We start from the raw sequence: 24,178 nt of genomic DNA on the forward strand, positions 1-24,178 counted from the left end.
AATATTCAAATGTCCAATCCACTGAAACCACATCATTAGTAACATAGGGAATTGTTTAATGCGTTGTACTGTTCGATAAAAAAGAAGAATGAAAACACATTGTATTCATTAATATTTTGTACATATTGTTTTTCTTTACTCTAGATATTTCAGAAATACACGTAATAGAAAAAGAAGAAGCTATTATTCCCTGTAGTTCAACTATGATATACAGAAACGATACCATCAGTCTGATACTCATGTACAAGGAAAATTCATCCACACCGTTCTACACCGTGGACATGAGACACAATTCGATTGAAAATGCCAAACATTTCGCTTCATCGAATGTCAAAGCTATCAGCCATTTTAATTTATCTTTAGATGTCCCGTCTCTGATGATTGAATCTGTATCGACGGAAGAACAAGGCTTGTACAGATGCCGCACAGAATTCAAGGCATCACCTACAACTACTTCTGAAGTCCGGCTGAAAGTCATAGGTAAATTGATTTAATGAACTTCTTTTAGAAAGCACGTGAAAACATGACATTAACTTGCGGCGTTCACGGTCAATAAAGACACAGGAAGAGTTGCTTTCAATTCATTAGCGTTTAATTTAAAATTTATTGAAAATTCCATTCATTAGAGCATGAAAATTATTCGTGGAAATCCCCCATAATATGCAGGAATTAGGAGAACCAAGATAGATATTTAGAATAAATTAATGCCACTAAATTAAAGCATAATCATGGAGAAACATACTTTTATGTCTTTTAGTCAAATAATTCCGCTCATGTATAGAAAGCAAAGAAAAGCTGTCATAAGAGCTCATTAGGTATCGAATCATGCGGATATCGGTCCATGGTATTTTCTTAATCGAAGGGAAGAGCTATAACTTTCCCTCCGAGGTATTTCGCTTTCAATTATTCTGTCGGTAATAAATAACTTTATCCCCACTACTAAAATTCTTTTGATATGATCTCATGAGGAATATTCCATATATATGAGCTCTCTCTCTTATCGTTCTCGTGGCATTTCTGAGCGCTTTGATAGCAACATCCTGCGATTAATTCATATAAATTTTTGATTCAGAAAAACTCATTGAACTGGAAAATATTAAAACAAGAGTATTTTTCATCTTTCCATTCCGATTTCAATTATTTGTGGATTAATGATGTGAATACAGTTGATTACGTGATCTGTGGGAAATAAAGAACTTGCTTCTGTATTGGATATTATTTGATGTATAAATCGCAAACAAACAAGGTAAAGTGAATAGGCGATTTCAATGGAACAACATTCAAAATATACAATAATTATTGTGAGTAAGAAAACGTGTACGGGTCCTTATAATTATGAGTGATGACTATTTGAAAATAGCCATTCAAGAAGGAATGGTCGAATTTGTTGAGTGAAATTTGAAAAATTTGCATTTGTAACTGAAGTACTGAATTTTTTTTATATTGGTATCATCTATATTTGTAGTCCTACCAAAAGAGCTTCGAATAATTGATGACAAAGGATATCATATTTATGGTGAAGTTGGCCCTTACCAAGAGGGTGATAATATCATTTTGAAATGCGAAGTGAAAGGAGGTTAGTAATGATTAGTTAATTTTTTGTCATACTCGTATAAAAAAGAAAAGAAAATTGAAATTTGTTTTTCTGAAGTTTTCACTCGAATTGCGCCATTGGCGAAATACGTTCTATTTGATGAATATAGACTGATAAAAAGCTTTTGTTAGGCTAGATTATTGGGCGATCGATAATTTACCACCCTGTGTAATTTAATTTCCATCTTCCCAAAATGCATATGGATTACAGGGAATATGACAAATCGTTTCTATTAATAGATTGACCTTTCCTCAACTTACCAGGGCATAAATTCATGCTGATAGGTATTGATATTGGTCCTAAACTCCGTGGAAAGGATACAAATGTTCAAAATAAGTTCGAGTAATGTCCGCCAATAAATATGAGTCAATCTAAAATTTAGTGTGAGAGAAACTAAATAAGACGTTCCAAACTCTCGGTGTGTCTTAAAGACAACAGTCGATGCAAATATTTGGCGAAATAGATATGTAAATTTAAACGGGATGAATTCTGAAAAGATCTCCCAATGAAATAGTTCCATTGATTCTCTGGTGGTATTATTTGAAACCAACATTTCTATCATTATGTCTTTCATCCATGATTCAGAAGATGCCATCATTGTTTTGAGTTCCTTCCTTTGATAAATCCAAACGAAATTAATATTTCCCTGATATAAATATGGTGAGCAGAGCGCCATTGTATTCACTGCCAATTCTCGCAGTTTATTGTAATGATGAAAATTTCAATTTCGCTTCGAATCCGGAAGTACAGTAGTTGGTCTGCAAATTATGTATTCAAGAGAGCAAGCGTACTATCGTACTATTATCCTACAATGCCCATCGAATTCACTATTAAAAATGAAAGTCCTAAAATAAAATTTCGGCCCGATAATACGTGTCATAGAATTCGTTCCATACGTCAGAGATAGAAAATGACACATCAATTCCGTCTTTATTTAGATATCCTTTCCTATTCAACTGAGAAAAATTCATATTATATGTACATATTTTATTTTCCATTGGAGGATGCTCTTTTTTCCCACGCATCCAACTATTCAACCTGACATATTGAAGCTATCACTGGAATTTCTTAGACCTGAAATACATTTCAGGTTAATCTTAAACCTATATCTTCATACCGTGGGAGTCGATTCGATTTCACCATACCTTTGCGACAGTAACCTATGCGTTCTCTTTCGGGAATCGATTATGACAGTAATAAATCTCCATAAAATGGCAGGTTAAAGGAATTGAATAGAAAATCGTGTCATTTCTTCGAGAACTGAGAATTCAATATATGAAGAAGTATCCATCTTAAATTGTCCAATTTCTTATATTATTTCTTCCACCTTCTTTCTCTTTGATCCATATTCTCGAATATTTTGCACCCTTTTTATTCTGTATGGATTTTTTTTCTTGTTTGAGTTCAGGTGATCCTCCGCCAATCCTGTCGTGGTGGAAAAAATCGATGCTTGTAGACAACAGCTATATCCAGATGAACGACAGCACTGTGATTAATGAACTGTCGCTTGAAAATCTCCAGAGAAGGGAATTTGGTGCCAAATATACTTGCATTGCTTCCAACACTAACTTGTCGATCCCGTTATCTTCATCCATCATTATAGATATGCAACGTAAGTATGACGTATGAAATAATCTCCGATTTCTCTGTCTTTCAGAGTTTCTTTTGTGTGGGCGAATAATAATTATCTACGTACTTATATCGCATTATTTTGCAACTTAATATTTTCCCATTCACACCATTGATCTATCTGTTTGTTTTTTAATCCATTATTTATGCAGAGATATATAAAGTAATATCGATTGGTATGAAATAAATTATAACATGCATAGTATGAACAGTGGTGTGTAATGGGATTGTAAGCTCAAATAAATATCTTAAGAAGAACAGCAAAAATAATTTAATATCATGCAAACATTGTGTAACAAGCTCAACGTCTGTAATGAAGAAGAAAAAGTTTTAAATTCATACATTAATCTATTATAAAAGATATCAGCTTGGTTATAGTGGAGTAAGTACATGTACGTCACAATAATATTAACATTCGAGAGATGATGGTAATTAAAAACAGTATCCCTAAGCTGTAATTTTTATTTAATAATCATAGTTCAATTACATAGTTTTATTTTGTTCATGTTCGAAACAATTTGGTTGAAATGAATTAATGATTATAATTGTTTTATATACAAGATATCTCGATATATTTCCTATTCAGCCATCAATAATGACAAGAACATTTTGGAAAATATCCAATGGTTATTTGGTCTGTACAATATTTATTTACAGGATGTTTCTATAATTATCTTGAAAGATAGAAACAAATGTCACACTTATTAATTTTTCAGTAAACTATTGTCACCTAAAATTTTATTTTAACGGCAACACAAAAAGAAGTCAATTTCGCTTACTTAATATATTCTCTCGTAAAATTAATGATGGGTAAAATGTTTCACAAGAATTCCTTGATTTTTTTTAGACGGGAGTAACCTTTTTTACGATCAACTTTTCGAAAGAAAATTATTTTAACATCTGTTTTTAATGGTTCTACACAAGAATGATGTTGAAAATAATCTTAGAAGTCATGGACACGAGTATAAAAGGCCAATAAAAATGAAGTTTTTTCTTGTAGTTGGTTTTGTAACATAATTAAATCAGTTTAAACCAGTTTATGCGTGGGATCAAAATATACTTGTTAGGCAAACTTAAAATTTGAATAATAGAATACAAAAATATTCATAGGTTATTATATATAATAATTATTATATGAAGAAAACGAATGGGTTGACAGTTGAACGATTGTATCATTGAAGTTATCGGATGTTACAAATTTTTACCACCACCATCCGCATTTACGTTTTTCCTATTACGAAAACTGTTATAATATGCTTGATATAAAAATTTCGATATTGGATATTTTACAGTAACAAATAGAGTTAATAGTATAGATAGTGACCGAACATCTCATCTTGCCGGATCTGCATTACCGGGAAAAAAAGCCATAACGAACTACAAAATCACGAAATTGTGGAGATCAAAACATGCATGAGAATAAAATCATCGAAAATATTCAAGACGATATTATAAGTATTTCTGCAGCGCATAAATATTATTGAATTTTCGAAGATTCATGAGATATTGATATTCGCAAGACTTGAAAGACATCCATAATCTTATTTCTAATGAAAGAATATGGGACAGAGCTTCACAAGAAAGAAAACTACACACGTTACGGAAAATATTGCACAAGTTTCCAAGGAAGATAAAAGTCATGGATTCCCTGGATATTATAGTAAAACCTGTCTAAGTTGGACACCTATGGTTCCATTAAAATCTGGTCATATTAGAAGATGCCCAAGAGATATAGAGGCACAAAGAAATATTTTATGGCATCATTAGAATACTTTAACTTATAATAATGATAATTATAGAATAATCTTTTTAATAGTTGAAGCCTTTTAATAATGTCATATTATGAGAAAATCCCAATTATACTTATAAGCATTAAAAACATTAAATTTTGAATAGGTATTAGAGAATAATTGTGTAATATCTGTGTAATCTTGTGTAAGAGTACAAAATCTCTCTCTTTAATTACTATTAATATTTTACAACGAAGAAATTTAAATGTACATTGATTATAAAAAGCATTGTTTTGTTTTGTGGATTTCTAAAAATGTCCATTCACTTCCAATTTTACGTCGTTATCCAAACTAAGTTTCAATTATTTCCGGTTAATTACGCCCAAAATCACCATAACAGTCAACAACTTATTTTTCTTTTCAAAAAATGGTCAACTCTACAAACTTTCATTTATCCTAATGTTAAGTTTAAAATTATTGCATTCTGGTAGAAATTCAAAAATGACACTTCGCATACAAAATATCATTCAAGTAGAATAAAAGTTTGAAATGCGGAGGGATGGAAAAAAAAAACGCGCAAAGAGATGCTAAATTGTAAGAAAAACACCATGATCTGATTGATACACCCTATTTTGCAAGTTAACAATGAAACTGTTTTAATAAAGCGTTTTTTTAAACTTTCTGTGAGACAGGGAAACCTGCCCTCCCAAAAACAGCTTCATATACACTGTCAAGTATTCAACACTTCGCAGATAATCAGCAGACAATGAGCTGCAACTGTCCAAAATAGCAACTCGGAGGGTGTCCAAGATATCGTGGATATGCTTTGATACAAAATTATGATCTGTTCCATGCAAAACAGTTTAATTTAAGAAAGGTGTCCAAAGTGAAGAGGCTACACGGTATATAGATTCATAAGATATCAACGCTTTGTGATATCAGTATTAATTATTTGACGCAACTAAATTTTTTTACCATAACATCCCAGCTAATTCAAAAATTCCTAGAACCATTATGGTTCGCGATTATCTGCATTAAAAATAAACATACATGTCACCATCTGGTGGTCTATGTCCTTCACGAGCTAATAGTTGATTGCTGCAGCCGTCCATTCTTTGGACATGTATATACGCTCCAAGGGAGAAGTGTTCTCTATGTTTCCAAAGTTTAGTTGGTAGAGCACTCGTCCGGCAAGCGAGAGATCGGGGTTCGAGTCCCCGTGTTATTATAATCAATTTCTATTAATTTCAATGTTATTTGAAGGCTAAGAACTAAAAATTTATGTTTAATAAATTCATTGTGACCCACCCTCTAAGCCATATAATCATAAATCGCATAAAGGCCCTTGGCCCGCGGACCGAATATTGCCCTGGGGGTTATCTGATGCTGCCGCCGTCCATTCTCTGGACATGTATATACGCTCCAAGGGAGAAGTGTTCTCTATGTTTCCAAAGATTAGTTGGTAGTGCACTCGTCCGGCAAGCGAGAGACCCGGATTCGAGTCCCCGGGGGGGGGGGGGGGGGGGCAGAGACGAATTATGATCTCTCCAAAAATATATATAATCAGTATTGCATTAAAAATCTCTTCCACAATATTCTGAAAAAAATAACTTATTTTTTAAAAACAATCAAATAATCAATACAATTTCCAAACAACAAACAATAAATTGTTTTCTTCGGATTTTCCGATAAAAGCTTTCTTGTGATTTTCTTGTTCCTAGGGTGAAGTGGAGAGCTATATAGACGAATCGGAAATTATAAAGCCTCAAACAAAACAAACAAACAAAAGTGCTAAATAATACGTCCTAACTAAAATTTAATTTTGATTGGTATCAAATAAATGATTGATTTTAATTTGAAGATATCATTATCTTTTCCATTTTTTGTCTTATAGTGAGGCCGCTTTCAGTGCGTCTCATCAACTTTCCAGACCACCTACATGAAGGTAAACCTCACGAGCTGATTTGTGAAACTTCGGGATCTCGACCTCCATCAAAACTTTCATGGCATCTCGGTGGAAGACAGTTGTTGATGAACCAAAATCAAAACACTTACGAGAATTCCACAGTTAGCCGACTGTTATTTACGCCTCATCGGACAGATCACCGACGCAATTTATCTTGCAGAGTACATCATGAAACATTGAAGAGAAGCAGTCTCATGGATCAGAGGACACTAGTGGTCTTCCGTTAGTTATGCCATTTTTCTATGCTGTAAGAGAAATCAAAAGTGATATATTTTTTAAATATGCCAGTGTTTGTGATTTATAATTTTGTGAGTAATTTGCTTCTTACTATAAATTCATTAATCAACTTAATGAATTAGGATTAACTAGAGCGATAAATAAAATTTTCTGTCATACGTGCTCAGATTTGAGTTGAAACACATGAATTCAGAAAAATTTCTAGCACCCGAATTAAATATACCGCCATCAGAGTGGAAAAAGGTCCGAAATGAACGAAGAATTATAAGGTCCCATGAATTTGTTTTATAGCATGCATGGGTTATGGCTGTATACTATGGAAGGTATTTTGTAAACACTCGCTTTCTCTGGTTTCATTACCAAACAAGTCACCAATCAAACAAGAACGCGTCCGTATCATTACAAATTGACGTATATGGATTTTATCTGATATGTTTGCTCAATTAAATTATCCCTTTGGGGCCGTTCAAGTATTATGTAAGCAAATTTTTAGCCATATTTGACCCCCTCCCCTCTTATCAGCAAAATTTAGTCATCAGTTCTGCACCTCTGAATCCTAACGCATATTGGTGGGATTAGAGACGTACACAGGAGGAGGGGGGCATAGGGGGCTCGTGCCCCCTCCGACGATCAAAAATTTATTTTTTAATGAAAAAAAAAGTTTTTTTTTTAAATTTGAAATTTTGGAAGAAAATGTCTTTATACATATATGTTATTATAATCAATTTCTGTTAATTTCGATGTTATTTGAAGGCTAAGAACTAAAAATTTATGTTTAATAAATTCATTGTGACCCACCCTCTAAGTTCATAAATCGCCCTTGGTAAGGCCCTTGTCGCGCTGACCGAATATGGCCCTGGGGGTTATCTGATGTGTGGCCCTGGGGCTTATCCTGCCCTCCGCAAACCTAATTTTGTAAAACTTAACTAAGCGACACATTTACAGATCGCTTAAGTGTCCCGTGGTACAATTCCAGAACATTTAAATGGCCCGAAGCACATTTTCCGATCAATTAAATGACCCGGGGCACCGTTGCAGACCACTTAAGCGATCCGTGACACATTTAGAGATCCCTTGATTGGCATGTGACGTATTTTTAGAGCACTCAAGTCTCCCCAGTGTGGTTCTATATAACTCAAGTTACCCGCGGCACATTCTCAGATTATTTAAGTGATCCGCGGCATATAATTACGGATCACTTGAGTGATCAGTGGCACAGTTCCAGAGCACTTTAGCGACCCGGACACATTTCCAGATCACTTGGATCCGCAAAACATTTAGAGATCACTAAAGTGGTTCTATAGGACATTTATCAATGGGGGGGGGGGATGTTACTTCAAGTGTCCACAAACTATCGAAAGGTTTTCTCGTTTTTGGCGTACTTAGTAAGATGCCATTAAAATATTTCATATTTTCATAAAGGGTGGTTGATGACGTAAGCATTATCCAAACCCCCCCCCTTTTCATCAAAAGTCAACAACCCCCCCTCCCTCCCCCCCCCATCGATGATGACATAAATTGATGACGTACTTGAACGGTCCCTTTCACTGAAATTCGTGATTAACAGAATCGCATAATAAGATACTCAAATGAGAATAATGCACCGAATTTCTCTATATACACGCGATGTATATCACGTGCATATTCCAAAATCCTTTCCCAGGCGTTTTTCTGCTCAATCAAAAGAAATGGGGAAATTTTTCTACAATAATTTCAAAAAATTATTTCAAATGAGACAAATTTCCTCATTATTGTACTTTCAGGGAAATAAATATTTTGGAAAAACTACAAAATTTAATTTTTCGTATTTTTAGGCCCCTATAGAAAAAGTATTCATTTCAGAAGTGACATCAAGGGAGAGAAATAACCAGCCTCTAATTATTCTGGTTTATATTTTTCGGAAGGAGTCATCAATGACAGTCAAAAAGCTAGCTTGAAAGCATCGCAAACATTCAGATTTTGAAATCAAATACAGTCTACGCCTCTTAATTTGATCATATCGGAGCTCAGAATCTCTGATAAGAGTAACGAAATGATAACTATATCCGAAAATTCCCGTTTGAAACTTGCAGGAGAAAAAAAAAATTAAGTTTGGATAAACCTTAGCTTGAGAATGCGCTAAAAAAAACTTTCGACGGAAAAAAAGATAACAATATCCGAAATTCGGAAAACTACAGACGAATTTTGAATACTTTATTATATTGGTCCATTCCATTCTCTGCAAATGTGATAACAATACCCGAATTTTATGATTATCTGTGATTCTAATTCGTGGCGTCGACTGTATCTCAATTAGTATCTGTCGTACGGTGATGAAACTTGATTCCTTGCGATGAAACGCACCTCTTTTTTTCTAAACACTGTATCAGACTATAGCCCCCCCCCCCCGGAGAAAATATAAAATGTTTAGTTTTGTGGTTTTTAACTTTTTTTTAATGTTAGTATCACGTATTATGAGTATTTAATATGAAGTATTAAATAATGATTAATTTATTTATTGTTAATTAAATTATAATTAACATAATTATCATAAGAGCATTAAATACTGTTTTTATGAATTATCTTACTTCATAAAAAAACATTTTCGCGATTAAATACAAATACAAATACAAATACAACGCCACAACAGGCAAAATGCCCAACGAGGTGGCTGATAAAAAGATGCCCATAAAAATATGGTTGTCATATGTTTCAAAAATACAGCAACCCAATTAAAAATGCAATTAACACAAATTACAAACAATATATACACATGATAAAATATTATACAATGCCCATAAAGAATACTTATGGTTGTCTTATTCTAAGAATGGATAGCTTCTCGATTTACCCCAACATGTTTATCGTATTTCTTTTTAAACGTGTCAATTGTGTTACAATTTACTACCTCCGGGGGTAAGCTATTCCATTTATTAACAACCCTATTAGAGAAAAATTCCCTGCGACACCATAACCTTGCATTGTCCCTCACCAATCGATACTGGTGTCCCCTTGTAAAAGCGGTTGATTGGCGGTGTACTAAAAGTTCATGGTCCATCCTATCCATCCCATTGAAAATTTTGAACACTTCGATCATATCTCCTCGACACCTGCGTTCATCCAATGTAAACATATTCAAAAAATGAAGTCTCTCTTCATAACTCAAGCCCTGTGTGCCAATAAGGACACGCGTAGCTCTTCTCTGCACCCCTTCAATCAAGTCTATGTCCCTCTGTAGGTATGGTCTCCAAAACCTTACCGCATACTCCAGTCCAGGACGAACTAAGCCTCGAAAAAGCGGAAGAATGACTTTAGGAGAACGCGAAGAGACCTTTTTGAAAATGAGACCAAGCATTCTATTCGCTTTTTTGACAACCGCTGAACAATGTTCAGAAAACTTAAGTCGCTCGTCAATGAGAATTCCCAAATCGGTGACTGAGTTGCATCCGGGATAGTGACACCATTCAACTCGTAAGAGAACCGTGGGTTGTTCGACCCAAAATGAGCGACCATGCACAAGATATTGTCTACGACCAATGGCTGAGAATTAAATAAACATGGATAAGGACTTTCTGGACACGAGACAAAATACAACAATTTCTCGTAGTCTTCTGACGTAAAATTATATTAATGGTTAGAATATTCAAATTTTTACATTATGCTACCCCCAAACAGATAGCTATAAGTTATTTCCTCCTATGCATCACATTTGAAATTTAGCTATTTTCAAGTCTCATAGTTTAACCATCGGTAATGCTTACGATGCGTTTATTTTTCAGATGTCCCTGTTCTAAATGCAAGCGTGGGTAAAAATATCGATTTGGCTAAAGTTGTTGAAGGCATAGACGTATATTTTGAGTGCAGTGTCCTTGCGTTTCCACTCGTGAATGAAGTTCAATGGTACTTCGGACGTTCAAATCTTTTCACGAATATATCTGCTGGAATTATTGCTCAGAATTACACACTGGTGTTAAGGAATTTGTCCAGGAGACATAATGGACCTTATCAATGTACGGCCTCCAACAGTGTCGGACGCGGATGGAGTGAACCCATACACTTACGAGTGAAGCGTGAGTATATACGTAAAACGTTCTCTTTTGTCTTTTATCTTCACAGTTCTCTTCACAAGTACATTCAACCCTCGGTTTACGAACTTAATTCGTTTCTGCAGTTCAATCGTAAGCCGAATTGGTTATCAATGTAAAATGAATTAATTCGTTCCTGGGCTCCGTAGATTTCTTGTGTGATTTTTTGCAACAGCTGTTGTGCATAACCAATCATTACCATTAAACCAAATTAAAAAAAAAATACCATAATCTAAAAGAGATTAAATACAAACGGAATGAAAATGGTGTCAATACAATGTCTGGTTTCGTGAATATATGTACTGTATCATTTCAATTTCAATGTCAATACCATCAAAATCCCAACGACATAGTACATCATCTACTTTAACATAGCTTGAAACACTATTTGGCCACAAAACATGCCCCCTTCCAAGCCAAATTGGGTTGACTCAAAATGATTCTGTATAACACTTGCTGCCAAGCTTTGTAAATGAGAATTATGCAATATATGTGATGATAAAATAATGTTTCCTGAGGATACATTCACTGTTAGTTCTATGTCGGGTATTATTACAAAAACATCATTGAAATTTTTTTTTTCTTCAGTGCTTTATATAGTTTGAAATAACCAGCCAATTTTGGGATAGATAAAAGGAGCCTTATTTGATGTGGCGACAATTTTAAACCGAGATTAGATATCCTTCACCAAATTCTGCCAAAAACAAATTGTGATCTCAAACGTCTGAGACATGCTTCTTTCGACCGTTTTCTTGAGGTCGTTTCGCGTGTTCGTAAACGGAATAATTTTATATATATACAGTATATTCGTCGTAAACCGAATTGTTCGCAGAGACGTTAATAAACTGAGGGTTGCTGTAGTAGAAAAATGCAGACGATTAAATATGAAGAGAAATAGAATAATGAAATATTTTGGGTAGTAAAAGAAAGGCCTATAAATTTTACAACCTACAGCATCAAAACTGGTTCTTGTTTATATATACAGGTATATAAATCTTGATGATCATAAAAAACAACTAAAACTGCAACTGTGTTCTTGGTTACTTCGTATTTCCAACTGCTTTACCTGAACAACTTATGACTCAGGTTAGGCATTTCACATTCAGTTCAATGAAACAGAATATATTATAAGCCCATGGGAATGCACAAGCACACGTTACTGATTGCGAATGCGAAATCAAAAAAACTGAAGAATTCGTCAGAAAAACATATGCAATCATAACTCATATTTGTTTCGGCACTAATAGATTGTCCATGAATGCATTTTCAGTCTTGGGGTTTCGATGTTTTGCGAATGAAACATACTGTATCTCGTCCTTTTCCTAGTCTCAAAATGTTTTTTTGGGAGGAGAAACTCGGATACATTCTACGATAAAGAATCCAAGTTATTTAGATTAAACCTTAGAAGTTACATAATTATGCTAATGCGGCGAAAATAAATAAACGCTAAATTCGGTGTTTTACAATATATGCTGCTGTTAACACCAGTATATTTTCCTGAACATCGAACAGAGGAATGCAAATTTCAGCTCAGTGACATCGAACACGTCCGTGAAAGTTTCTGATTTTGACAACCTAAACAGGGACTAACGAGCACGAAGGAGGAGAGGGGGAAACAAAACTCTAGCAGATATTACGAGTTCTCTTCACTTACTTGATGTACATTCATGAGTCATATATTAGATTTTTTTTAGATTAAATATTGAAAACGGTATATAGTTGGGTGTAATAAGTAAATATACTTATCACTTTCAGTACTTGGTGCTACAAATGTGAGGGTTAATTTTTCCTCATTATAGACTTTTTTCTTTTGACCGCAGAGATTCAAGAACTGAATTGAAGGATTGTGTAAGTTTTGAGTTAAAACATGTTGAATATGAACTCCAGGACATTCTCTATCTTTCATCAGAGGGCATTACTTAGAGTAGAACTTTCGGGGGAGGGGTTAAGATGGCTTCCAGGAGAAAGTGCCTCCTGTGGAAAAGTGTGATTTAATACATTAAATTTATTTAGCAATACAATTCTGCAAAAAAATCGTAAAATTAAAAAAATAAATAAAGATTTGCGTTGATATGTATGTTTCTATACATATTTTGAGTACCAAAAATACAAAAACATTGTGCGAATTCCAAAAAATGAATTTGAATCGGAAAGTATTTAATGAATCGGATTTATTATTATTATAAATTTAATCGAAATTATTTAAAATGTTTTTAGCCATAAATATAATTTTTAATGGTTATCTTCATGTTTAACCGTCTGTGTGCATCACATGTTGATATTCGAGCTTGAAATGCAGTGAAACAGCAAGCCTGCATGCAGCGTGAAAAGACTGGATAAACGAGTATATATCAGGCATGTGTGTATGTGTGTGTGAGAGAGAGAGAGAGAATATTTACTATGTTTCAAAATCATTTCATTGAAGATTTTGTTCCATAATAACAACACTGAAAATATTTTTTTTTTTTGGAGGACCTTATTTTCAAAGGAGAGCGTTTCCACGTTTTTTTTAAATTCACTTTTTTTAATGGTCTCTGAACCTTTGCGATGATCTCTGTAGGATTATGAAACAGGGGATATTCTAACGGTAATACATTTGGTACGAATTACAATGGAAAACTCAGCCGTTTATACCACAAACATATTTTAGCACCTCCAAAGGGGAACATATATTCTCGTTTTTCACTCATTTCTGGCATTTTTCATTCAAAACGGAACCAAAAAAATTGCGGTCATTTGCACTGTTGTTCTTTCAAAGACAAACACAAAAGAGACAAAAGGCAAATTTCCCAACCAGATGGCTGAAAAAAGATACCCATGTAACTAAAAAACCGCAACCCAATAAAAGGGAACCAATAATAATATGTATTATATTACAATACACTACTCATAAAAAAAATATATGTTATACACTGCTCATAGAAACGATTATGATTGTTTCTTTTCTAAGTATGGATAATTTATCGATTCATTTCATTATAAGCGTCGCATTTCCTTTTAAACGTATCAATTGTGTTAGAATTCACGATCTCCGGAAATAAATAATCCCACTTATTCCAAAAAATGCAGTACAACATTTCAAAAACTCAAATGTAGATATCCTCTCGTTGATCAAGAGAAACACAATATTTAATTATTCATATACCATTCCTATATACCACATGTTATATAATTTTATTGTTTGGCAAAGCAGCGCATTCCTGAGAACAAACTTTTTTTTACTTCTGTGAATTCAGTAATTGTAAAAATATTTCCTTTTGAAAATAAGTTACCATTGGAACTTTATCAATGCAACTTCTCAGTTACCATTGAATTGTTTCCTTTCAATTGCTTATGCAGATTCTCCTATTTGTGTCCAGCCAGCAAATATGGAAATAGCAGTGTCAATTCAGGATTCTGCAGATATAGAATGTCAAGTAGATGCTGATCCATGTGAATTTGAATTTACTTGGTTTCTACGGAACAAATACGGTTATTTCACAATGAATTTCACATCCCGTAGCATCGTGTACCACATTGAAGCAAAACAGGATTACGGGATAATGTGCTGTCAAGGAACAAATGCCATAGGGATCCAACGTACACCATGCTGCATGCTGATATCTCCAGAAGGTAATACAATCCGTTCATGTTGAGTGTTCCTCTTTCATAAGTTCCTGAATGACTACGGTATGTGGATATTTCCATTTAAACGATTTTTTTTTTATATGTGAATGAGAAATTGACTGCATATTCATTGATATTCCATTTTAATGTTGATTTTTTTTCGTACGCATATGTCACATTCACTCGAGGATGTAACCAAGGATCCCAACGGTGATTGTTTTAATATACGTGCATATACAGCTTGTCCAGAAAGTTCTCATTCTGGCCTTCTCACCCGTTGGTCGGTCGTAGACGAAAACTTCGAATTGCGCAATTTTTTTTTTAAATGAGGGAAATATTCACATTATGGTACCTATATATAAACATAGTTTTCCATAATAAATACGAAATTCAATTTTTTTTAATTTTTCCCCAGGGGTCTAAGTCAGTTCTAAAAAAAGTTAGTCTTTTCTGAAATACTGTATATGTAACAATACAAGTTTAATTGACGACAAATATTAACAGAAGTATTTATTTATAAATGGATTCAGGAGCCGATCACAAATTGAGCATTAAAATGCGATATCAGTTTCAAACATGTCTCTGTTACATTGATTCATTTGAACTGCTCATTTCATGTTATGGGGAAAAATTCAATTTAATAAATTATCTCTTTTCAAAAGCTTTATTAATCAGTTTTATTCATATAACTGCAAGGCCAAAAACTTTCTAAATACTTGACTATAAATCCATGGAGAAAATATAGGATTTTAAATTCGTATCTTTTTAATAAAATTAATTTATGTTTATGTAAAACATATAATGTGAATATTTACTTCATTTTAAATATTTTTCCAATCGGAAGTCTTCGACTATGACAACGAAACAGGTAAGAAGACAATGGACTGGTTAACTTCTTGACAATGACGCCCGAGTCCAGCTCGGGCAACAGAAAAAATTTGTTTGTAATTTGATGATTATATTTCTGAACACAATTTTGCAAAAAAAAAAAATGTTTTCTTCTCCCTAACTGAGTTAGTTTAGCTTTTCATTGGAATTTTTTTCCTATAATCAACTTTATTTATTTCAAAATCTTTTCATATAATTAACAACAACAAAACAAACAAACAAAAAATATTTATATTTTTGGTGCGCATTTACTGCACTTTTCTGTGATAAATTACTCTGTCAACGGGTTGAAACTTTCTAGACAAGCTGTCTGTTTTTTTCTTTTAACTTGCAGTTACATGTCATGCGTAACTAATATTTACCTTTATACACATGAAAACATTGATCACACTTTTTTTACACCTACAGCAACTCAAAAGACCGTGTGCTATTTTGCGGAGAAAAGAAATAAATCGTATACGCAATGAGTATATAACGCCATAGTTGGGGAATAAAATTTTAATTTTTCCCCTCGCCGTGGAATTTGATTTTATTTAGGGGTATTTTTGTTACCTCCTAAAATTTTCCTCCCGGGCAGTTGTACCCCTTTCCCCCCCTCTAGTCCAGGCCCTGTCTTAATGAACAATTCGAATTCATTTGAAGCATTCTTAGAAAACCTGCGTAACGACTACTGAACATCATATTAAAATAATATACAAAATAATGAAGACTATGTCAATAGAGTAGAAAATGGCAATAGAGAAGCGAAAGATTGAAATATTATTCACATACAATTTATGCTAGTCGAAATATACATGGAAGAAATGCTATTTAAATAGCTAAATAATAATGAAACTATACATACTGAAGTAAATACTCGAACAGATGTAACTAAAAGTCTGAGAATACTTTTAATATCGATATGGACTACTATTATTTCGAATTTTTGAATGGAAAAGGCTATAAAATTGGAATTAGTTTAACACATTAAATACAGCTAAAACTATCAACACATAAATACATTTTGTTCCGTTGAGAACTCGAATTCATAAATAAAGTAACAATTCCTAGATTCCTATGCGCAATTCACAAGTCAGGTACAGAGAGTCTCTATATTTATATTTAATAAAGAATTTCACAATATGCATGAATTTTTGAATGTGCTACATCAAATACGATTTGGTAAAATGCTATTAACATGATATTTACCTGTTATTTCCATCATCGAATCCTTTACTCGATTTTGCGTCATCCATCGCCAGAGTGGAATGTTTACTACACTAACATATCCTCCGTAAAATTTGGGAGTACTCACGATTGCTCGATATCTCACGCTCTGGGAATATTTACATCCTATTAAAACATACAATATCTAACTACATAGAGGCGTTTTTTCTAGTTTTACGTGATCCCCAGCTGATCTATTTGCGTATCCCATGTATATTGGAATAAGATACAGTATGCGTAAATCTTGCAACTGACGTTCACTGCATTATCAGAATTGCTTGCATATGTTATTTATTGATTTTCTCGCTTGAAAACGTACTTCAGCTGGAAGTATGCACGCATGTGAAACGTGGAAAATAGAAAGATAAATGTGTTTGGGCATGCACCACACACACACACACAAAGGATACCGAAATGTGGAAAATATGCATTGCACATTCAAATATTTTTTAGCATATTTCATATTTTAAAAATGATATTAACATCAGGAGTGCCGTTGAAGTGATCTTGAGACCAGTTTTTTTCATCGTCAAATGTTCCTTCATATCTACGTACAATAATAGAACGCGTCGAAGCTATTTTCTGACTTTTCCTTAAATGCTCCCAGGTATATTATGGTAAATTTTCATATTTGTATATTAATTATCAAAACAAATAATCATAGAAATAATACCTAGAACACCCAATAGGGGTCATTTTCTCCCTCATAAGAGAAAGGACTGATTTTTAGGTTGATATTTGTAGATGATTGGTGGAACAAGAATCACGGACAAGCTGTGTTCAAAGAAACACAGGCCATACAGTCGGTACCGTAAAATCATGTGGTATCTTAGATTTGACGTCTGAAGCAGCGGAGCTGAGCACCTGCAAACTTGCATATTTGCTTGTGCTTCAGACACTTGGTTACAGAAAACAAGGCTGATAGAAAACTTTTATGTGCGCCATAGTCCTGGACCAGAAATAACCGTATTTGAGCAGATTTATGCAATGCATGGCAAACAAGCCGGGAAAGTTTGGCAGGAAGTTCGGGTTAGCAACTGATGTTAAAAATGTTTCTTGAACGGCCATCCGTACTTGGGCAAGAATAATTAGTGAGCGGCCAACCAATATACAACTTTAGGAGAGAGTATAGTGCTGGAATTACCGTATCTGCATCTAAATTCCGGAAAGAATGTCACTAATTGCGACTTTTTCACTGCTGCGAAACCTGCAGACCAACTTTCCACAAAAGGACAATGCGTCTGAACAAGCAAGAATCACCTCCTATAGCCATGAAACTTCAATGACACGGTATTTATCTGCTGCACTGACAAATGGAAACAACGGACACGGTATGCAGCTGCAAGAGAAAAATAATGTCATGATTCTTAGAACCATGCACACAAATGTGTATGCAAACGACAGCGCAAAAAGTCATATACTGTTACTTGTAACAATGTTACTAAATTTGGCGTAGATGTATCAGTCTATATATATATATATGCTGCCTCATTTAAAAAAGTTTCTCTGCAGGGAGCGGGCAGCCCTACAACACGATACTGACACGATATGAATATTCAAGCATTCACCATATTTACTTCAAAAAAAGGACAGCACTAACAAGTATAAGAAACAAGCAAAAGTCGGTCAACATACGTATGTTAGAGCTATGCATATACAACATGTTCCGACATATACCGATTTTTTATTAATTCCTCAGAGGAATGTGTATGAGGTGCATGTCGGTTTTGTAGCAGTAGTAGTAGTAGTCCACATGCTGAGTACTACATGCACTACATCAGTGTTTCCCAAACTTTTTCATAGCACGGACCCCCCTGCAGTGGAGATGAAATCCAAAATGTATTTTTTGTGTAATTTGCATATTATAAAAAATGATGTTACAAATTAAAATTTCACACGATTAAATGTGTCCTTGAAATGTGTCATTAAATGGTAGTGAAGGACTATTATACCGCGAACTACAGGTTGGGAAATACTGGACTACAAAATATAGAGCTCTCAGGTATTCATACGAAAACACATCATGAAAAAGGTAAATCTTATAAATTGTTATTTCACATCATTTGTTCGTAAAAAAGAAACAGTTACATTCTAAATAGCGTTTGGATTTCTTATGAAGGTCAATTTGACTTCCAACGGCAGTTTTAGGTTAGTCTAAAATCCTGCTCTATTATAGTTAAAAATCAACCAATATCGTCATAAAAATTTCAATTGGCACTAAAATATTTATCATGGCCGAGTTTCTTTTTTTTGAAAATTAAAAAAAAAAATTATATTTCACTCACGGGTGAGGCTGTAAAACAAGAAAAATCGACACAACGCATAAAATGCAACACAAACAGTGCATAATTAATGTTTATGACAATTTCCGTACATAAAATTACCATATTTAAACCTGAGCAACCTACTTAGATGCAGCCCGAGTTAAAAAAAAATGTCGCTGATATTGAAACGTGACAGTTTTATGTAACGCAAATTCTCACAAAAATTAATAATGCTCTATTTGAGTTGTATTTCACGTGTAATTTCGAGTTTTTCCGTTTTACAGCACCACCTGCGAGTGAAATTTGAAGTTTGTCAATAAATGTCTTGGTCCTGACGAATATTCTAGTGCAAACCGCACCTTTTCATGCCAATTTGTTTATTAATGTCCAAAATATCCAGGATCTCGTCCACTCTGTAAGCTTGTCTTTGTACTTATTATTTTTAACATTTTTGTAGACCCCCCAAGAGTACTTCGTGACTGCAACTTCACGTTGACGTCCAATAGTTCGTTTTCTGTCACTTGCCAAAATGAATCGCTCAGAATCGGAAGACAACGTTTTCATCTCGAAGTGTTTGATTCGGAATCAAAGAGGCTGCAAGCAAATATCACTCTGGATTCTTCTCCAGTTTTTCATGTAGAAAAGATCAACCAGTCCTCCTCCTCTTCTTCTTCTGCGTTAGTTCTCCTCCTGCTACTTTACACGTCTAATGGACGAGGGAGAAGTGCTCCTATTAATCTCACTGTTGACTTTAGCAACTTAATCCTACTAAGTGCTAGGGATAAAGAATATGCCAAATGTAAGCACATTTTTTTTTTTTTTTTTGTGTGTGTCGTCGCCTTATCATTTTCTTGTTTTATCACTTCACTCTAAGTCTGTTCCCTTTTTTCGTGCGTAGAAGTGTATATGTATATATATATTTGTTGTCACCATCTCATGGTGGGTTTTTCCCCATGCGCCCCCTAAATGCCTTAACTGTGGGCATGATCTTAGAATATGGATCTCTCCGTAGAGATCATCAACTTAAATAACATTGAACTTTCTCCAAGTCTGTGCCAGGAGTGGTAATGATGAAATGGATCAGCTACATTTCTTATTTCTTCAGTCTACTTATGCATACAATTTGTAGGAATTCTAATTTATGTGCATATAATGAAATACTCAGTATCAGAGACAACCAACGATAATAACAGTTAGCGTGAAACTACAAACTACAAAATACTAAGGTTGTCTTGAGGTCTTCTGACGAAGCCGTATATAAGAAATTCTCGACATATGGAAGAGTGTGGAGCATTTGAGCCATTTGGAGACCTATTGTAGGCCACTTTCTCGGTTTGATAGACGGTCGTAGACCGCAATCAAATAAATATTTTCATGCTTTGAGTGCTAGTAAAATGTTTAAACCTAAGTCATTACAATTATTTTAATTACACATGGAATATCTGCACTGAATCTGGAATATCTGCACGGTAGCTCCAATGATCTGGGCGATGACATATCGCCAAGAGAAGTGTAAAAATAACGCGTGAATCGTCGAGATATTATTTTGGAAGGAAGGTTTATTTGCTGCACTGTGGCGCCGCCGCGGGTGAACTATGAACAGTTAGTTGAATTTTATTTGAATGACGGGATCTTAATTCTCGGCCGCTCTTTGTTTTTAGCGTGTTTCGTGAAAATCGCCGTTTGCGAATACGTGTAACAACTATTCTGTAAAATAAATATGTGTTGTCTGTGAAATTGCTTCGTGCTTAGTCATCTCGAGTGCTTGTGAAAGACATTATCCGGGGCAGCACAAAGAAAAATACCCAAAGATGGATAGCCTCTGTTTGATAAGCATCATAAAAAAGACCGACTAATACTACTGTCAAAAAATCGTTGGCCCGTTTTATAAAATAAATCGGAGTCCAGAAAACTCCAATGAACATATTTATCTCGCGGGGAATGAGTTAAGCAAGTACGTCTTATATTATACTGGCTTTTTATCGCTGGTTGTTTAATTTATTCTGTTAGGAAAGGGATTTTTATTTCTTCATAAACTGCAGTTATAGCTGAGCCTCACAAGAACAACCAAACTTTACAGTGAGCCTCTTGGTATAATGATCAGAAAGTTTGGTCCTATAGGACAGTGTTCTTCAACCTTTTATTACTTGCAAACCTAGAGAATTGTTTGAGAAAGTTTAGGAACTAGCATGAATGCAAGAAATAATTTGCGAACGTTAAATTATAAAAACCATCCGGAAATTTCCATAGAAAAATTAAACCATAGGAAGGACAATTTACCGTAGGAAAATTGCCATCTTTCTGACTTATGTCTCGTATTCTGTTACATACGAGAAATAGCACATTTTGCTAGGATCCCTGCTGCCATCTATCCCGAACGGTTGTATATGTTTGGCATTCGAAATATACGTGCTTCCGAGATTGGCATTCGAAATATACGTGTTTCCGAGTTTCACTTCTACGCAGATTACAAAAGCTGCATATATAGCGAGACTCAACTATGAAATATTTATTTCTCAGAATAATTATAACAAATAATTCCGTATTTATATTTGATAGGTAATAGTAGGAGTCGTAGTGCAACGCTCTTCTATTTCAAGCAATGTTATGACAATAGTATGCCGGTTAAGTACGTATGTGTCAGAAAACATGGGATGCCACTTGTATCCTGCCCATATGGCCTCAAGTCTCACCCTCCCTAACTTTGCAGCATCTCCCTTTTTTTTTCACTTTTTTTACGTGAGTAGAAATTTCAAAAACATGTTCACACCGAGAAATGCAGCTATCCAACCATGCAGTGACATACAAAAATTGCGTAAAATGTTTCATGGGCTGACAGAAAAAAGTTTCCATGGACCGGCAAAGGTCTGCGGACGGGCAGTTGAAGAACACTGCTGTTGGACATTCTCTTATAACATTGGATGTAGTACCTCCGGACCCACGTAATTATCATTCCAATGAAATTCGTTATAGCGGGATTTGATTGCATTTCGCTACTACATTTCTCATACGCCCAATAAAGACAGTTACGATGCTAATCACGAGTACGCCATGTAACAGGAACAGTACAATATTTGGAATATTTCACTCGTTTGTGAAGATAAATAATTACATATTTCTGAACTTGACTGTGCATACAAATTTCTTTCCTTTTTTTCAGCTACTTTCACCAATTCAGGAGACTCGTTTCTGAAAATATATATCGCCGTTGCCGTTGGCATTTTGTTTTTTCTAGTCCTCATTTTTGTGGTGGTTTTCCTCGTCTTGAAAAACCGAAAAGCTCATCCAAATAAAGGTGAATTTTTACATGTTTTTCTCTCGATGAGTATCCGTATTACTTTCTGAACTTAGTTTGAACATTTCTCTACTACCAAATATCTAGTTATTCACAACAAACCGCCTGCATTAATTCTTCGAACTAATGTGTGATGTAAATCATTTGCATAAAGTTTAACCTTTCGACCTCCATTCAGGCATTATTTTCATTCGTTCCAAACAGTAGAAAAAATTAGCATAATCTCGTAAAACGATATTTTCAATAAAAAGCAGTTATTAAAATTCTTTTATTTCATTGGAATTCATGCGGTAAAATTATATCAGGTAAATAAAATACTTTGACTTATTTATCGTACGTTCAAGTGCAAATATAAGCGATTGATTTCTCTTCAAATATGTATGTTTTTTTTAAACATTCACAAAATGAAATTAATTACACTTTCTTAAGAATAAATTTGAAAAATAAAAATTAAACTCATTCAAATAAATTGAAATAAACAAAAATCGATAGACATATCGAAGGAGGAAAAATAAAACAATCACTCGAAATGTCAAATTGAAAGTTAAAAAAAAAGTAATGCGTGGGTTTTTCTCAAGATACAGACAATATTGTTGTTTTTGTCCTGGTTTCAGCGAAACATCGTGCGAATAGAAACAATTATGTAAATTTCTGTAGCATTCTTTCCTCTTGTTCCTCTTTTCGGATAATATATTCGCGAAAGGATCAGATAAAGAAATATATGTGCGTATATATATATATTTATTTATTTATATAACATTCAGACTGACGTTTATCTGCACAGAGAAATTTGACTTTCATAAGCGGATAAAACGTTTTCTCGAATCTTGTAAAACTTGATTTGTATCGAAAAATGCACCTGGGACTATAAAAGGATTTTTAACTTGGACTGTTTTCTTATTCGTGTGAAACTATTTTTGACTCTGGCGTGAAAATATTCAAAATCATTATGAAAAAAGTATAAACCACTTAAAACAATCGAATGCATGTAAAAAATTTTTTGTTCGTTTGCTTGTTTCTTGTGTTTTTTAATCTCTTTCTTAAATTTCTTGGTTGCATTTGATTCATAGTAAATTGAATGTTTTTATACTATATCAGAAAATTAAGAATAGCTGTTAGAAAAACTCATAATATTTTTCTCATCATTAATCGTCTAATTACTATTTTTTGTCTGAGTTATGTAACTTTTTCCCCTGAATTTTTAGCGTTGTACAAATAATAGGTTTCTTTTCAATTTTTTTTAGGTCAACGTGAAAGGATGACCTCGAATTCCGGGTGAATATCATTAATTATCTTTAAGTATTAGCTCAGCTCATACATGAGTGCACCATATTATTACTTTTTATTTCGTTACGAATAAAGTTGTTAGCGAAAAATTATGAGTATAGTTTATATGCTAGATAAGTATTTATTAAATTCTTCTATATAAATAAGCTGATATTATATATTATTTCTGCTCTTAAATATTATATAATCAGAAAAAGGAAGTCTCAAGTTTTATATTTCAAAATGCCAACACAATTTTATTGTAATTTTATAATGTAAATGTTTTTGTATCGAAAAGCAGTAAATCGAACACTTTTTTAGGATATTTATCTGGATCAAACTTACATATTCTAAGCAGAAAAAAAGGTCGATATAGATATTCCGAAATATATTTAAATTTAAGATGCGTCAATCTTCTAGAATGTGTAATTCG

General features: G+C 33.9%; 1 protein-coding gene across 1 annotated transcript in view; it reads left to right on the plus strand.

Annotated features, from left to right (window-relative positions):
- Window positions 1-24,178, plus strand: part of LOC149077218 (B-cell receptor CD22-like) — a 47,941-nt gene that overhangs the window by 17,280 nt on the left and 6,483 nt on the right. Inside the window, exons 3-11 of the mRNA XM_089244959.1 lie at window positions 145-480; window positions 1,466-1,576; window positions 3,003-3,206; window positions 6,848-7,141; window positions 10,915-11,205; window positions 14,560-14,832; window positions 19,642-19,983; window positions 22,345-22,479; window positions 23,724-23,754. Coding sequence (XP_089101085.1) covers window positions 145-480; window positions 1,466-1,576; window positions 3,003-3,206; window positions 6,848-7,141; window positions 10,915-11,205; window positions 14,560-14,832; window positions 19,642-19,983; window positions 22,345-22,479; window positions 23,724-23,754 — 2,017 coding nt within the window. The remainder of the gene's footprint in view (window positions 1-144; window positions 481-1,465; window positions 1,577-3,002; window positions 3,207-6,847; window positions 7,142-10,914; window positions 11,206-14,559; window positions 14,833-19,641; window positions 19,984-22,344; window positions 22,480-23,723; window positions 23,755-24,178) is intronic.

This window comes from Pholcus phalangioides, unplaced genomic scaffold (assembly GCF_987345545.1).
Source record: "Pholcus phalangioides strain wild (caught in Gottingen) unplaced genomic scaffold, Ppha-v1.0 ptg000015l_1, whole genome shotgun sequence".
Classification (NCBI taxonomy): Eukaryota; Metazoa; Arthropoda; class Arachnida; order Araneae; family Pholcidae; genus Pholcus; species Pholcus phalangioides.